Source organism: Rhinolophus sinicus, linkage group LG06 (assembly GCF_036562045.2).
Source record: "Rhinolophus sinicus isolate RSC01 linkage group LG06, ASM3656204v1, whole genome shotgun sequence".
In the NCBI taxonomy this organism is placed as follows: domain Eukaryota; kingdom Metazoa; phylum Chordata; class Mammalia; order Chiroptera; family Rhinolophidae; genus Rhinolophus; species Rhinolophus sinicus.
This window is the reverse complement of record NC_133756.1, coordinates 2357547-2374835: the sequence shown is the minus strand read 5'-3', so window position 1 is coordinate 2374835 and position 17289 is coordinate 2357547. Positions and strand designations below refer to the sequence as shown.

Genomic DNA, 17289 nt, shown 5'->3' with positions numbered 1-17289 from the left:
ACAGAGAGAGAGACAGAGAGAGACAGAGAGAGACAGAGAGAGGAAGTCCAAGGTAACAGGAAAGTTGCTTAGCGTTGGTGGCTGTGCAGATGGTGGTGCCATCATATACCAGGACAGGAAATAAAAAAGGCAGACAGGTTTGGGGGAGGGGAAGAACGGAATGATGAATTCAGTTAGGGACATTTATTCATTAATTCCTTGGGCATTACTAGCATCATAGGCATATACCTTGTCAGGAACAATTGTGAACAAAAGAAACAAGGTCCCTGGGCTCCTGAAACTTACATTCCAGGGATGGAAGGACAACTTAAATCAGTCAACAAAGTAACTGCAGAAGCCTCTATGAGGAAATTAACCGGAATCATGTGTTGGAAATGCTGCAATGGTGGCCAGGGAAGGACTGCACGTTGAGACCTGGAGGTAAGAAGATGCCAGGCTGAGTCTGACAGTGACCCAAGGACACACAAGTAGCAAAGCAGCTTGAATAGAGAAGCTTGGAGCTCAGAAGTCTGGGCTGGAGATGATCAGAAAAGATAGACACAAAACGTATTGCAATGTATAATGCTGTTTCTAGAAAAATCAAGACTATACAAAGTGATACTAGGGGTACTCTGGAGGTTCAGGCTCTTTGGATCTTCTTTCCCTAAGTTGGGTGGTGAGTACACAGTTGTGAGATGTCATGTAATTTATATACCTTTTTGCACATCCTACGCATCACAAAATAAACTAAAAATAGACTAAAAAAGGGGGAAAGGCCGGACCCCGGGTCTCACTAGACGTTGCCAAGCCCAGTTTCTCTACCTGTGGGCAGAGACCGGGCAGCTTCGGCCGGTTCTCATTCCCGTCGCGTGGGCCCAAGCCGACCTCGCCTATTCAAGCCCTCCGGGCGGAACCCCGCCCACGTCCGCCCGCGGGCCAATCGGCGCGCGGATCCGGGCCCACACCCCCGCCGTACACCTCCCCGGGCCCGCGCCGCCGCGTAACGTCACGGCCCGGCCCCCGCCACGTGACGGCCGCGCGGTGGTGTCCCACTGGCACAGGGCTCGCGCCGCAGAGGCCGGTGAGGCTCCGGCGGCCACGCCGCGGAGGGCGCGCGGGTCGAGGGGTCGCGACGTGGGGGCGCGCGCTCATGGAGGCCGCGCGGGCGGACGCCTGAGAGCAGCGGGGCGCACCGAGCGGGTCACCTCACGCATCTTTCGAGCCGCCTCGCGCCAGCGGCACCCGGCACCGGGCGGCGGGCCGCGGAACCGGCGCGGCCATGGCGACGGGCACTCAGCAGAAGGAGAACACACTGCTCCACCTCTTCGCCGGCGGGTGAGCGTCCCGGCCCGACCCCGCGGCCCTCTCGGCCCGCCCTGCGCCCTCGGTGCGCCCCGGCGGGCTACCGGCCCTCCGCAGGCCGAAGGGCCGGCTCCCAGAGGAGGAAGTGCTGGCGTCGGGGGGTGAGGAGGCCCGGGAGGCGCCGGCCTTTCCCGCTCCCGGGTCCGCATCCCCGAAGGGTTTTACCCGGCGCCTGCTTCGCTCCTGCGCCCATCCCCCTCCCGCGGCGTCTCCGGCTTCTAATCCTTTTAAACAATTAGAGAGGCTGGTGTGACGAGTCGGGGGCCCCGCCGCCCTGGCCACGCTGCCTTGCTCCCCCAGGGCCTGGGAAGCCTGGTGGATGCTCGGCTTGGCCCGGGAGCTCCTCTGGGTGGGTAGCCCGGGGCGAGTTCAGACAGTCGAGAGGGCTGCGGGTGCTGGACCGCAGCAGAGGCCTGGAAAGTGCTGGCGAACAGCGATGCTGGCCAGCAACCTGTGGGAGAGCTGGTGGGGGACCTCGAGAGAAAGTGAGGTCAGGAAGGCGTGTTGAAACGCTTCTTTCCTCCTGGCGGACGCGTCCAAGGTAAAATGTTTTCTGTTCTGAGAGCTGCATTCATTTGCTCATCCATCAGGCTCCGGATATTTTTTCAGTAGAGGCAGCGCATTTTTCGGGACGTTGGGTGGTAGGGGGGTTAGGAAGGGAGCTGACTTGTTTCTGTCTTCAGAAAATAGGCGTTAAATGTTTTTGAGTATTAGTAATTTTTTTTCCCCCCTTTTAATAGAGCCGGGGACTTTGGGTCCTTTTGGAGTCTTGTAGAGATGTTTGGAGCCTTATTTGAGGACCCCACAGGCCTGGCACAGCAGTTTTTAAGTGCAGGACGTTATGCATAAGACAGAATTTATTCTGGATTGTCATCTTGACGAGTATTTTAGTTGCAGCTTGGACTGCTGCGTAGATACGTATGTTCCTTATTACAAACCAATAACGGTTGAGACCTCATCTGTGGAAATGAGCATGGTGAAAATGTTCCCGAGCTCTTTGTACTTCTTATTTGTAGGTGCTCACCCAATTACTTTGTTTTTCCAACCAAAAAAAATCTTGATTTTTTGTAGATAAGAATATGTCATTCATCTCTTTCCTATCATTCCCTGTCATCCTTACACGTCATCTCCCCATTGAAATTTCAACTTTGAGAGTTGGGAGGGGGGAGCAATTCCTAAATTATGACCAAATATTAATTTGTCATTCTGGGGAATTTTAAACAAGTTAGCCATATTTATTAAAGTCATTTCTCAAGCCAAGAAGGCTCATTTTTTTCCTAATGATTTTATTCTTGGTGATTTTAATTTGTTTTTAGTGAGGTGGTCTTTTAAAAAATTGTTTGTATTCCAAACTGGGAGAGTTCCCGGTTCTGCAGCAGTCTCTGTGAGGCTTGCTGCATAATAGATTGCCCTGTCGTGATGAATCTCCCTACACGCCCTTCACTGTGCCCTCTGGCTGCTGATTCTCCACTGAAGCACCAGTCTCTTACCTTGTGATGGAGGAAAAGGCAGTAGCCCGCGCAGCTCCCCTGAACTGATTAAAATGTAGAGAGTTTATTAGGGCAGTGCCTGAAGCCCTTGTGTTTAGCAGGGTTCAGTTCCTTCGTTAGCAGCACTACGGGATTACTTGCAGATATTCCAGAAAGAAAATAAATCTTACAAAAAGATGCTTTCAGTAACTAACTGGATTTCGATTCCTTCCTACTAGCCTAAAAGATATTACTTCTGTGTCTTTTAGGGAGGCACATTAAAAGGAGCTAAGTGTTGAATGAGTACATCACATAGTTAAAATCAGCCGATGCAGTGGTCCCGCCTGGTCCAGCCGATGACATACTGCTTTGCTCTGAGTAGCTAGTTTCCATGTTGTGAAGCTGGCCTCTTTCCAAAGGAGGAAGTTCACTTCCTTTGAAAAGAAGTCAGCCCCCACTTTTTAAATGTCACATTTCTCCTGTTCTCCTGTTTATTGAGGAGCCTTTGGAAACTAATGTCAAACAAGGTTAAAGCTATCACTAATTAATGATATAGAATAAATATTTTTATCAGGTATAACAGGCTTATGAATGGTTAAAAATTAATTTTAGAACCTGGAAAATAAAAGCTGCATTCAAAACAACTCATAGTCTTTAACACTTAATTAAAAAAAAAAAAAAAAAGGTTCTTGGGTGCTTTGCAAAGGTGAAAATACTCCTACATTAACCTGTAAATCATCCTTTTAATACAGTGTTGCCCTTTCAGAAAGAAAAGAGCGGGAGGACAAGCCAACACCTAGAAGTCAGCACTTTAGAAAAAGGTTCTATGCAAGAACATATGTGTACAAATTGTAATTTCATAGTTAATTTAAAAATAGGCTCATATTTTAGAAATTGCTTTCTTCTGAGTAATATATTAAGTTTTAATGGCAGCGTGGGAGTGAGTTCTCTGCGTGTACCCTTAATCAATCAATCCCTACTGTTCGGTGTTTGCAATGAAGAAGGCAAACAGTTTCCAAGCCAATGACTGCAGTTCCGTGAGGATGTTACAGTAATTTATGACAGGGCTACCGCTCTGATTGCATAATTTCTTTCTAATCTATCATTGCTATTTTTTTGCCAATATAAATAACTGGATGTCCTTATGTGTACATGTGTAGTTCTCTGATTATTTCCTTATGATAAACCATTAGATGTACAATTGCTGAGTCAAAACACATTTTTAAGGCTTTTGATACCTACCAGCACATTCATAAACAAACCATCTCTTAGGGTGGGTGACCTCTGCGTGAGCAGACCGCATTCATTTGATGTTGATTTTTAGTGTCTCTAGGGATTTCGCTGTCATCTGCATTCGTCCCTCCTATCTCAATTTCTGAGTTGTATTGTCAAAACAAAAAAATGTGCTCAAAAAAATTTAATTGTTACTGCATAACAGAACCTATCATTCCTTTTCTACTGTTTAAACCATCTCGTTAAAAGAAACACATATCTTCTAAGTGGCCCTTCTGTGTCTAGGCCTTATGTCTGTTGAGAAAAATCCCTTAAACTTTGTCTGTCAAATGACGTGGGGACTCTGGTTGTCCATGTAATGTCAGTGGTGTCCTTGCCTTGCTGACCAAGCAGTAGCACAGCAGGCTGGCGATTCAGGAGATGTACTCGGCACCTGAAATAGACCAAGCTGTCATTATATTTAGAGGTTAATGGCTTAGATTATATGCTTTAGGTCTTACTTTTATGGCATGATTTTTTCTTTGGTCATCAAATATACTTACGTAGCCTTTAAAATATATTTTAATGGGAATATGGTATGTCGTTAAGGTTTTAAAAAGTATAATCCAAGATACTTTAAAAATTCATTATCCCCCCCCCCAATTATGGACAGCTGTCACCTCGTGTACTGTGCTTTGACCCTACAAGTTTAATCTGTATCAGCTAATGGTTACTTTTGAAGTGTTAGGCACATGTTAATTAATATATTTGCTAGGGGGTCAATGTAGAGAAGATGTAAGACTTATTTGAAACGCTTAAAGAAATTTCGATAAGACAAATATGTGCATGTAATACTTTATATAAGGCTTATATAAGTGTACTAAGAATATAAATTGACTTTGATTTCATCCAATGTGTTTCATATATGTGACACTTTAAAAAAACTGTATGGTGTTTGGATGAAAGATTCCTGCTAGAATTTCAGCTTCATGAGGATATCAACCATGTCTGTTTTCTTCACGGGTACATCCCAAGTACGGCACCCCCCATGTTACAGCTGCTTCATCGATACTTGTGTAATGATTAAGTGAATAAAAGGCATTGTGTGTCTTACCTGGGAGTATGAATTGATGTAGCTTGTTAAACTGCCCCAAAGTACAGAAGCAGTACTTTGATTATTTGTGAATTAGGAACATGGTTCTATATTAAGATTTGCTGAAACTGTATTGGCATAAGGTAACATTATTTTGGATTTGTGTATTTGTGAAAGATACTGATTCTCTTCAGATTCAGAAAACACTATAGAGTTTTTCATGCATTCCAGGTGCTATTTTCAATTTTCTTTCTTAATGAGAGAGAATACAAGAAACAGCATCTAAAGGATAATTAGCTGCATCAAAAACTATGTGTTTTGCTTTAACTGAGTGAATACAGAATTTGCATAATCAAAGTCTTCTAAACCTTATGCCATGTATTCAAATGAAACATTCCAGAAAATTCTATATAAAGAGGCACTAGTGTTTTTCAAGGAATGACTGTAGAGGTTGCAGATGAAAAGGGGAAATTACCAAGAGCTCCAAAAATTGGGGTCCCAGGGTGTCTGGAAGTAACATTTATTGGTAGAATCCGTATAGTTATGTAAAAGCTGTGAGTCTGGAAGCCAGTTTACTGTCAGTTGGGTAGCAACTACAAAAAAAGCATATTGGTCTTAGCTTTAATGCCTGAAATGTGTCAGTGTGCATATAGAAAAACAGATTCTTGTTGAAAACGTCTAGTTTTATTCCCCCCCCCCCCCGGTTCAAGCTGTTGTTTCTCAGTCTAGTTGTGTAGCCACAGCTCCCTGGCCCATGGTATTATGAGCCTTGTGCTTCCCCCGGCTGAGGCAGTCGGTCGCCGGTCGTTGGTCGTCCGCTCACAGCAGCTCACAGGCAGCTGTTGCCGGCTGCCGACCGCTCACGATGGCTGCTGGCCACTCATGGTAGCCCTTGGCAGCACACAGCAGTTCACGCCGACCTCTGGCAGCTCACGGCAGCCCAGCTCCAGGGAGAGCCGTTGCTCATGATCTTAGCTGTAGAGGGTGCAGCTCACTGGCCCAGGTGGGAATCAAACCGTCAACCTAGGTGTTAGGAGCACAGCGCTCCAACCACCGGAGCCACGGGCCAGCCCCAAAAGCATCAGGTTGTTTTTTAACCTTTGTTGGGGAATATTGGGGAACAGTGTGTTTCTCCAGGGTCCATCAGCTCCAAGTTGTTGTCCCTCAATCTAGTTGCGGAGGGCGCAGCTCAGCTCCAAGTCCAGTCGTCCTTTTCAATCTTTAGTTGCAGGGGGCGCAGCCCACCATCCCATGTGGGAATTGAACCGGCAACTTTGTTGTTGAGAGCTCACGCTCTAACCACCTGAGCCATCCGGCCTCCCCTCCAGAAGCTCAGTGGCAGCTCGATGTCTTCAATATAGTTGTGGCGGGTGCAACTCGCTGGCCCATGTGGGGATCGAACCGGCAGCCCTGTTCAGAGCTCACGGCTCTAATAACTGAGCCATCCGGCCACCCCGAAACCATCTAGTTTTCAAAACTGCTTGTTACTTGAAACTCAGAGTTAAAATGTAAAAATTGTGTCCACAATTTAATGTTTTTATGTCTCTGATCACGTGAAGATCCAGTGTATAGTGAAGTAGTAATAGTGTGGCTTTGCTGTAAACTGGGGGAGAGGAGCCTAATCTACAGGGGGCAATACCAAGCCAGGCCTATGTGGGTAAAACGATAAACGGTTAAATATGTCTTCATGTAATAAACATAAGGCTTCAGTTCTGGGCCGGAAGACAGAGAAAGAAGACAGGGGGGAGGGCACATTTTTATAGAAAAAGGAACAAGTAGTGACAAGGAAAAGGCACAGAAGAATCCAGGTGATAGATTTTTTAGAAAATGAGGCAAATCGATTTCAGAGAGTATCTCTGGTGACTGCTCTGAGACACGTAATTTAATTGCTACTCGTGGCCTTTCTGCTGCTCTGTTCAAACCTTTGGGATGGTTTTGCCGAATGGAATATCCCAGAGAATTTTCTCTGGACTTGGCATCAGTGACTAGAATGTATTACCTTAGGGGCGAATTAAATTAATATCCAGGGAATTTCTTCATGGCTGGCTCTTAGGAACCTGGCCTGCTAGAAACATGAGTCCGAACTGCTTTTTGGGAGATTACTGATAATAGTAAAACCCTTTAAGAGCTTTCTTGAAAAGCGTAGGTAAAAAAATTTTTTTGAGTAGGCTTCTTTAGGAGGCTATCAGTTGTAAGTAAAAAAATTCAGTTCCAAGTGGCTTGATTTTTGGCACATACACCTGATTCTAGAGAGAGCTGAGGCTTTGGTGATGGCTTATTGAAATAGCTCAACCATGTGTGTCACTGTGGCCTCTAGAAAGACCTGCTGGATTCCAGGGTTGGCCCTGCACGCACACAAAATGGCCTCCAGCAGCTCCCAGTGTTTCTCCACCGTTGAGCAAGTCTTGAGCTTTACTCTGATTGGACCAACTTGGGCATGCCCATCTCTAAACCAGCCGGTGCTCCTTGGGCCAAATCACATGCCCATCGCTGAACCCTGTGGCAACGTGGATGGTACTCTGTTGATGAAGTGAGTTGGGGCTAAAGCTGGAAATGGTTCCATCCCATCCAAACTACAAGGCTTTAGAAATCTGGGATCTTACGACAGAAAGAAGGGATGGTTACTGGGGAGACAACCAACCAGCAGTGCCCTCCACAATGGTTACTGCCTTCAAATGTGTTGTCCATTGTATTGACGTAGAACAGTTTCTCCACTTCAGCCAGATGGTTATTTGCTTGGGGCCGTCCTGTGAATGGTAGGGTGTTAGCAGCATCCCTGGCCTCTACCCACTGGGTGCTAATGACCCCCATCCCCCAATTTCAGTAATCAAAAATGTCTCCACATACTGCCAGATGTCACCGGGTGGCAGCAAAATTGCCCCATTTGAGAACCACTGGTCTAGAATTGTGATCTTTAAACTTTGATCACACAGCCCTATAATTAAAGTGTTTGTGCTTGTCCCTGTGTATATTTATATTACCCTACTAATTTTAGACATGTTAGAAAATAGATACACAAAATGGAAACTAAATGATAGAGAGTATAAATAAAATTGTATTTCTTTCTGTACTGTTCTCTTCCCGTATGCCCAGGGATCATTGCGCATACCTCTTAGAGTTTGCCCTCCACTTTGGAGAACAGTGGTCTAAAATATTGGTATCTAATCGGAATTCGTCAGTCTCCTGGCTCTGTGATGTCAACACTGTGTCACCATGGAACTGGATGTTGAATGAGACTTTTCCTGTTGTGTGAGCGTTGGCTACTGGAGCCCTGAGCTGAACCCAGAGGAGCCTTCTCTGAGACACAGAAAAAGGAGGCCGTGTCTGCCCAACTGCCACTGACCATTCTGCCCCAGACTGGACACAGAGCAGGAAGGCTATAGTTGTCAACATTGTGGCTTGTGGAGTGTTGAGAGAGGCTTTTCCTGCCACTGTCTCCTTCCCTTTCCCCAGCCCTGCTGGTCGGGGCTGTAGAGTGAGGGAGCTGGGGAGGCTGACAGACACGTAGCTTGCTCTGTAGACTTCCTGCTGCATTAGCCCATGCCAGCAGGATGAGAAGGCACTGGCATGGTTTGCTTGGGATGGACATGGGGGTGACTTCCTACTGAGTACCAGTCTTGGTGCCTCATGGTGGGCATGGAAGGACACTGGTGGGTCCCCGTGGCTTGTGTTAATGAGCATGGGGATCAGAGAAAGGAAAGGCACCTACTGCTGCTCGCCAAGGTTCCCAGGCCAAGTAAGACCGAAAGGAGATTGGGGGATGGACTACTGGTGGGACCAGTATGAGGGTTCCCAGTTTGGGGGCTCTTGGTGAGGTGGTACACCACCTACACTGAAATCATAACATTTGCTGTGGCCACCGAGCCATTACACAGCCAGGTGGACCCACAGCAATACCGAGACCACTTACATAAGACTGCTTCTCCATGTCCTCAGGCCCAGAGAACCCTAAAAAGCAGGAAAGAAAATGTCAAAGAACAGACCACACCCCCTCAAGCCCCATGTCTAGCTGGCAGTGGTTTTGAATCAGATTTGAGATTGAAGTTTTAGATGGGACTGAATTTCAAAACTTCAAACTTACCGGAAAGTCATGGAATCTTTCTGTGACATCATAGGTGGGGGGACTCAATAGAGCACAGCTGAGAAGGGCTGGCGGCCAGAGCGGATGCCCCTACCCTCTGTGAATTGAGACTAGAAAAGCTTGGTGAAGAAATTCCACAGGTTTGCGGTGGACAGGCCTTCGTCCGAGCTCGTTGACGCAGCCCAGCACTGAAGGTCTTTGTGTCGAATCATTGTGAATTGACAGGAACTCTTTTCTGCAAAGAGAATAATTTGTTGTACTCCTAAGTGCTCTGGACCCAACATGATGAAATATTTTTCGAAAAATTTGGAAAGCCAATCTGGAGAAGTCAACGTTTTGATTCACTTATTTTCTCAGACTAATGAATGTCTTGTTCGTGTTGGTTCATGAAGAAAGAAAAAGAAGTTGAGCTGAAAGATACTTTTTAAATCCTGCTATGAAATATTTTAAATTTCAGGAAGACTCTTCTTTGGACGTTTGGTTTAATATCAGAACCTGTTTTCTTCAGATTAAGAGTATTTTAGCAAATATCTATCCAACACAGCTTAATGATTTAAAATGTCCTTTGGACATTTTTCATCAAGTTTTTTCCTAGTCGGTAAGGAGGGACTTACCTACTGAGTGGTAACTTCGTCCCATTGTTTACAGTTTGCAGTGTTTTCCCTTGTTTTAGCTCTTTCCTGTGACGCTGTCTTGTAGAAGAGGCACCTGAACCCTAGCGTGCCTTCCTTTGTCCCCTGGTAAGTGGTCGAGAAGGCCAGGCAGGGCCTGTTCACCACTGCCACCCCCTCCTGCCATGGTGCAGTGTGTGTACCAGATAAAACAGTGACTGTGGTGGTAAGTGTGACTTGCCATCCTCAGAGAGGGCGCCGACTTGCTGATAAGAGGACACTTGCCATGTTTGTCAGGCAGGCACACTGTCACACAGGTCATCCTTTGATCAGTGGCATAGATTTGGGTGACGGTTGGCCAGAGTAAGGAGTGCAGCTGACTTGGGGACAAAGCAAAAGTGCCTGACCTGTGTCATATTTGAACTTGTTAGCTTTCTAATGAAAGAATTTACCCAGAAGCTCTGTTTTTTCAGTGATATGGAGTCACGTTATTGAACATAAATGTAAATAGATTTCAGATATTTCCTTATCTTACTCTGTAGCACATAAGTTTCCCAGTGTTTTAAAATATTATACTTTTAAGCACGTGGTTATTATAATAGAGAAGAGTGATTATTTGGTGTGAATAAATACGCGTTAGGAAGTTATTTTTTTAACCTCTTTTTTGAAGCACTGCCCTTTATGCCCCATTGTCTGTAGATTTGGTCTAGTGCGCTGAGCCTCTTATTCAGAGCAGCAATTCTGTTAGGCTCACAGTTTTTTCTTGATACAAAAGAACACATTAGAGTTTTAAAGACCTAGTTTAGTTGTCTAATCAACAATTTTCTATTTTGAGTTTGAATGAAAATAGTGTAAATTAGCAAATGAAACTATCTGTAATACCTTACTTTCCATAATCCTCCCAGAGGGAACCTCAGTCTAGTGGGCCAAGCACAGGGTTTGGAGACAGTGGTTCCGGATTTGGCTTTCAGTTTACACACTTAAACGCTTTGTGACTGAGAAAGTGTTTCGCCTCGCTGAGACCCAGATTTCCAACACCTCCATCTGAGGAGGGCAGGAGCCCACTTAATATTCTGTGCACCAGCCCCTCCTTCCTGCCTTCCTTGTTACTTAGTTCCCTGTCAAAGATGCTGGTGCTGAATCATCTTTATTGAACCCGCTGTTGTGTGCCAGTGCTGTACTTTCCCCAAGTGCAAGATACACGAGCACGCAGCCCCTCTCGGGGGCGTCCCCTGTGATGGCAGGCCGCCAGGAATACTGTTGTCAAACCTTTAGATCCCTTAAGAGACATTCTCCCTGAAATCTCGATTTAATCATTTCTTCACTTAGCAAATACTGTTTGCGAGCTTGTGAGTCCCGATGCCGGGGATACAGAGATGAGTAAGACGGTCCCGATCTTCTGTGTTTCCCAAAGAGTAGATAAAGCTTGTATCGCTGCTGGTGCGGGGATGGCTTTATATGGTCAGTGGCATTGTCAATGACCAAGCTCGCGGTTTCATGGACATTAGTGGTTGACGAAAGATGGAAGTAGGTACTTTAGGATAAGTGAGTATCTTAAAGAAATACACTTAAAATTAGAACTTGGGTAATACAGAGTTCGCTATGAACAAATTGTAAAGGGAAGGTAGGGGGACCCTGACCAGAGAGATGTGTGATGAATGGAAACGCAGAGGAGGAGTTGGTTGGTTCCGACTGAGGGAAACACAAGGACTTTGTCATGAAAAGTAAGCTCTAGTTTAACTTTCAATGAAGTCGAAATTACTTAGATTTTAATAAAAGTCTGTGTTGCAGTGAACATTGCTTTTCAAATAGTGGCTTTATCTGAATAACTATTTTTGTTTGACTGTGAAAAGATGTTTTCTAGAGTATTCACCATAACAGGTTAGTGAAATTGGAAAGGACATGAATGTATAACAGTAGGAAATTGGTTAAAATATTACACATCGATACAGAGGAATAGTATGCAGCCATTACAAATGATGTAGGTGTATATGTGTTGACATTCACAATATCTAGGTAAGTGACAAAAAAAAAAAAAGTGACATTGAAAAGCCCTACAGGATGTGCTAACCCGTTCACAGTACTTACCTCTTTAGCTGCTGGGATTTCGACTATTTATTTATTTATTTATTTATTTTATTTTATTTTATTTTTTTTTTTTACCTCCCTCAATGTTCTAGTCATGAAATGAACATAGGTACCTTTTTTCTTTTTAATAAAGAAAAATTAAATTTCACATTTTGTTTGTGTAGAGAATGGTATAGCTTTTCTGACCCTGTTGTGATTTCTTGCAGGTGTGGGGGAACAGTTGGTGCTATCGTCACTTGTCCACTAGAAGTCATTAAGACGAGGTTGCAGTCTTCAAGATTAGCTCTTCGGACACTCTATTATCCTCAGGTCCATCTGGGGACCATTAGTGGAGCTGGAATGGTGAGACCAACATCAGTGACACCTGGACTCTTACAGGTTCTGAAGTAAGTTCAGTCCCCATTCTGGACTCCTGCCCCCACTATCAATACAGAGTGTTTATTAAGCCCATCAGACAGGATGTGCTGTTTGCACAACCTTTGTCCAAACTTAAGAATTAGGTTTCTGTACCAATACCATTGAACTCTGACCTTGTTGCCTTGGCAGCTGGGCACCCAGTGTGCATGTGGTCACCATCCAGGGACAGTTAAAGTAAACCTAACAGAGCAAACCAAAAGCCCCTGTTTAAATTGTATCAAAGTCTTGCTCTTTCCCAACATCTTTTGAGGGCTAGCAAGAAGCTACACGGTGGTAAAATGAAATTTAAAAATGTTTTAATGACACAAGAGAAGGGATGATTTAAGAGGAAGTAATGAAAGTCTAATATTTTAAGAGGAAGTAATATCGAAACAAAATGTTTGAATTTTTTACTTTTTATTTGGAAATAATTTTACATTTATAGAAAAGTTGCAATATATATTTAATAAAATGATTTTTTTATGTTTTTGTGTCATACCTAAGCCACTTGCCTAATTTCTTATTTTTACTGCATTAAAAATGTCTCATTTGCTTACAAAGTAGCTAAATATTCATAAGTTGGTTTTGACTTATCAGCCTCTATGCTTAAGACAAAAGAAGAGCACTTCTTAATATCTGAACTTTTGCTTGGGGCCCTGTACTTTAAAAGAGATGTTCAGTAATTAAATGGTGGTTGAGTTTAACTATACATGATATTCAGATCTCTGAAACTTATCATTGGAAGATGGTGTGCTCAAGAAAGACATATCAGGAGCAGCTGGTTAGCTCAGTTGGTTAGAGCGCGATGCTCGTAACATCAGGGTTGCTGGTTCGATCCCCACATGGGCCATGTGAGCTGCGCCCTCCACAACTAGATTGAAACAACTCCTTGACTTGCAGCTGATGGATCCTGGAAAAACACACTTAAATAAAAGTTTAAAAAAAAAAAAAAGAAAGACATATCAACATAGTTGTTTAATTGGGAAACATTAGAAAAAGATGCAATAAATTGGAAATGCTCTGTCTGAGTAACCACAACACGTAGCACTTTGGACAGAGTTCAGTGACATTTTAGATAAGGTAGAATGAGTTGGAAAGCACTTAATTTATTTTTAGGTACGTTTTGTTTGTAAAGCCTGCTTACTAATGACCCAGGCCTCCATGCCAAACGTGGATGAGGGTGCATCCAAGCCTGTGGAGCAAAACTGGACGTAAGTAAGACCAGCTGCTCAGGGCAAGGTCCCAAGCGAGAGAAGCAAAAGCCCAGCCAGAGAAAGGAGGCTGGTACCCAAGACCCCAAGAGAATCAGCTTTTTAAATTAAACACTGAGACGGGGAGCAGAGACACAGAAGGCAGCAGGTTAGGGATGGGCCCAGGAGAGAGAGACAGAGACAGGAGGTACACGCTGGTCTGGGGAAGGAGAGAGAGCCCATGTCCTCCCGAAGACTTGGCTGTGAAAACAGCCCCATCTTGGTTTGCCTTAACGCGTTCGCACACTCAGATGCCACCTTCTGAGGAACATAAAGTGCTTTGGACATAGTGAAACATACAGGTAATTTGCCAGTTTGCTAACATCCAAAATGAACTTCCTCTTACGTGCTTGCCCAATAACTTATGACTGGTGGGTTTATAGATTTACTGTAACCAGGATACTATTACCCAAAAGCTGTGGGTGTCAGTGGGACCAAGCCCATTATGGTAAGTACAGTAAGTGGGGATGTTTCTTCAGTTCACATTTTTCAGGCTGCATGTTGTCTATCTCCAGTGTCTCTGTCTCTGGAACAATGTCCACACCATGCTGCCCACAAGCCAGCCTGGTTCCACTGTGGACCCACAGTAATCATTGGTTCGTGCAGCCATAGCTTCAGAATAATGAGGCATCACTTACCAATGAGTACCTTTTTAAAAAAATCACTTTTTCTGTTCACATCAAAATATAAATCATGGAATTTTAAGTAAAATTCTTGTTATAGTGTTAGAAAAATGTTTGTAATGTGGCATCTTTCACCCAAGAGCTGTTTTATTAAGCTTTATTTTCCTCGGCTAGATATCTATACGTTAAGAGTCTCAGCTGATATTTCATAGCTTTCAATTTAAAAATGGCTCCTTTTATGTAGTAGTATTTCATTCAGTCCTCACAACCCTGTGAAATTAGCACTCACGCGTAATACCCCTATTTTATAGATGAGGAAATGCAAATTAGAGGTTAAATGACTTACTCAAGGCCACTTTTAATGTATATTCATTCACCTCTTTCAAAGAAAGATTTAAATGCAGCTAAAAGTGAACAATCCCAAGGCCCTAGCAGAGGCCAGAGACTTCCGCTCACCGCTCACCGGCAACTGCTTGTCTCCTCTGCTGAGTCTCCGACCTGACAGCCTCTTGTGGGAGGCTCAGGGCTCAGACCTCGGCTCTCTCCTCTGAGCCTCACACTGTACGTCCAGACATCTTATCTTGGATGTGTAATGGGCACCCAAACAATAACTCCTGTGAAACTCTACTCCCCAAACGTGCTGCTTCCAGAGGCTTCTCTGTGTGGTTAAAACCAACTCCATCCTCCTGCTATGCACATCTAAAGTCCCCTCACTGTTGTACCTTATTCCTCACAACCCCACAGCAATTCTATCAGCCCTACCTTCAAAATACACACAGAATTTGACCCCTTTTCACTATTTCCTCCACTGCTATCCTGATGGAAGCCACCACCTCTCACCTGTATTATTGCATTAGCTTCCTGACTGGTCCGACATGAGACCTGGCTGCCCACTCCATCCTCAGCCTATTCTCAACAGAGCTTCCTCGCACAGGTCCGTCTCCCTCCGAGTAAAAGCCAAAGCTGTCCCTGCGGCCAGCCAGTCTCCTCTACACTGCTGTCATCCCTCCATTACCTCTCTGATGGTCCCCCTCCCCATCCCTTCAGCTACACTGGCCTCCTTGCTGTCCCTTTAAAGGGCTGGGAACATTGGCTCGTTTCGCTTCAGGGCCTTGGTACTGGATGTTGTTTGCCTGGGTGGCTCCCAGTTGTCACCTTTGCAGGGAGGCCTTGCAGTGACCAGGGATTTAAAACAGCCCTTCCCCCACACCCCATCCTCCATCTTGCCTTATTTTAATTCACCGCGCTTACCTCCATTTAACACACAGTGTAGCTTACTTATTTGTATTGCTTATTTTCTCTCCCTGCCCCCACCAGAATGGAAGTTCCTCGGAGGCAGGGACTCTGATTGGTTTTGGTCACTGAGGTGTCCCCAACAACCTAGAATGCTGCCTGTCACATACCGTATTCCCCCCAAAATAAGACCTGGTCTTATATTAAGGTTTGCTCCAAAAGACACATTAGGACTTATGTTCAGGGGATGTCATCCTGAAAAATCGTGCTCAGGCTTATTTTCCGGTTAGGGCTTATTTTCGGGAGAATACGGTAGCAGACATTCAGTACAAATTGAATGAATGAATGAAGTTTGGCACATCAGTAAGATACTGCATGTAAAGAGCTCAACACACACGCACATCCTGCCAGGTAAATAATAGTGGCTGCTGTCATAATGTGCACTTCCTGTACTTTTTAAACAGAAGACTTATAACTGTGTTTCTTGGTAGCCAAGGTGAAAAGGGGAATGTCACATTACATAATTCTCGTCTGAAGAAAGCACACTCACTCTTCAGGGGAAATGTATGTTTTTTCCTGTTAATAAGTTCTATAAGTAGTCTGTCACTCAGAATTTACATAAAGACAGTGCCAGCGTAAGAAGCAGTGGCTTTTAGGGTGGTTTCATAGGAAATGACTCCTTTTCACTCTCCCACCACCCTGGTTGAAGCCACCCTTTTTTTCTCACCTGGATTGCTGGACTGCTCTCTGATTCTCCCATTAACCATCCCTAAGCAAGGGCAGTGATGATGGTTAAGCTGCTTATTATGAGCCTTAACTCTTTCAGGAAGAACTATTTTAAAAGACTTAACAGCAACAGGATTTGTTTACCGGAAATTTATTTTTCACAATGCAAATCAGCATTTGCTTGTGTCTCAGATTAACCTGTTAGAAAATTTTCTCCGTTGCAGCACAATAACCTTTGTATTTTGAATATAGTTACTTAAAAAGAAAAAAAGGCAAGATGGCAACACATTAAGACTCTCACTCACTGTTAAATTTGCCAAAGGGTAATAATATATGAATTTATTTCAGTTATCTGCTTTAAAAAGTCTTATGACTTAATCTTTTTTTTTAATCAGATCTCTTCCTATTCTTTACTCAGATAATTTTTACTCAGATACCTTTTTAATCTGAAAAGTAATATAGTAGTGGATCTAGTGTCTGTCTTAGAAAAATAAAACTGATGTGTTCAGATGAGATCTTTGTTTTGATTATGATCTAAAACTCATGAAGAGAATGAAATACTCCAAATAAGACCCTAATTTCTTTCTGCATTGCTTTCCTAAATGAAATTTGTAAGACTGTGGGAAAATTAGTCTGGATCCTAACATGCTTTATTTTGAGGCTGAAGTGTACCATTTATAGCAGAAACTTGATTGTTCCAGAAAAGTTTTGTAAACATCCAGAAAGGTTAGAAGTTTGAATTATGTAACAGATTTGACTTTTTGCCCACTGTTAATATGCGTCACTGTGGAGACAGCCTTTCTGCAGTTCCTAAGAGGCCCGAGTCACTTGAGGACACGCGTTCCCTACTGCATTATAGATGAGTGGCTTCAGGCTTCCTGGAGCCAGAGAGTCCCTTAATTGTGTTTAAATGACTCCTGGGCTGGCTGCACAGTGTACATTAACAGGAACCACAGGTAGAATCTAAACTTTAAATGTTTTGAGTATACTGACCATTTGAAAATCTTTCCATACTGTAAGGTGCAGGTCACTTCAAGGTGATATTTGAGAACAATTTTTGTTCAGAGAGGTTGGCTTTTTAAAAGCTCGATCCTGTTTTAAGAAAGAGCAGAAGTAAAGTAATTAATGTTGAAAACACTAAATTCTCATGCCTCTGTTAAAATGAC

The 17289-nt window shown here is 44.0% G+C and overlaps 1 protein-coding gene and 1 long non-coding RNA gene across 3 annotated transcripts in view; one reads left to right on the top strand and one right to left on the bottom strand.

Moving 5' to 3' along the window:
* The first annotated feature begins 1016 nt into the window (after window positions 1–1016).
* SLC25A33 (solute carrier family 25 member 33) overlaps window positions 1017–17289 on the top strand; it is a 28248-nt gene continuing 11975 nt past the window's right edge. The window contains exons 1-2 of one of the 2 annotated variants that reach the window (XM_019746765.2): window positions 1017–1314; window positions 12102–12281. In XM_019746765.2, the coding sequence (XP_019602324.1) occupies window positions 1259–1314; window positions 12102–12281 (236 nt within the window). In that variant the 5' untranslated portion in view covers window positions 1017–1258. Of the gene's footprint in view, window positions 1883–12101; window positions 12282–17289 lie in introns of both variants that reach the window. The other variant, XM_074334092.1, reaches the window with a different exon arrangement.
* LOC141572051 (uncharacterized) lies at window positions 7637–9931 on the bottom strand. The gene is made up of 4 exons (XR_012497074.1): window positions 9811–9931; window positions 9197–9431; window positions 9026–9063; window positions 7637–7862 (listed from the first exon to the last, which is right to left on the bottom strand). It is a non-coding gene; the product is annotated as an uncharacterized LOC141572051 (long non-coding RNA).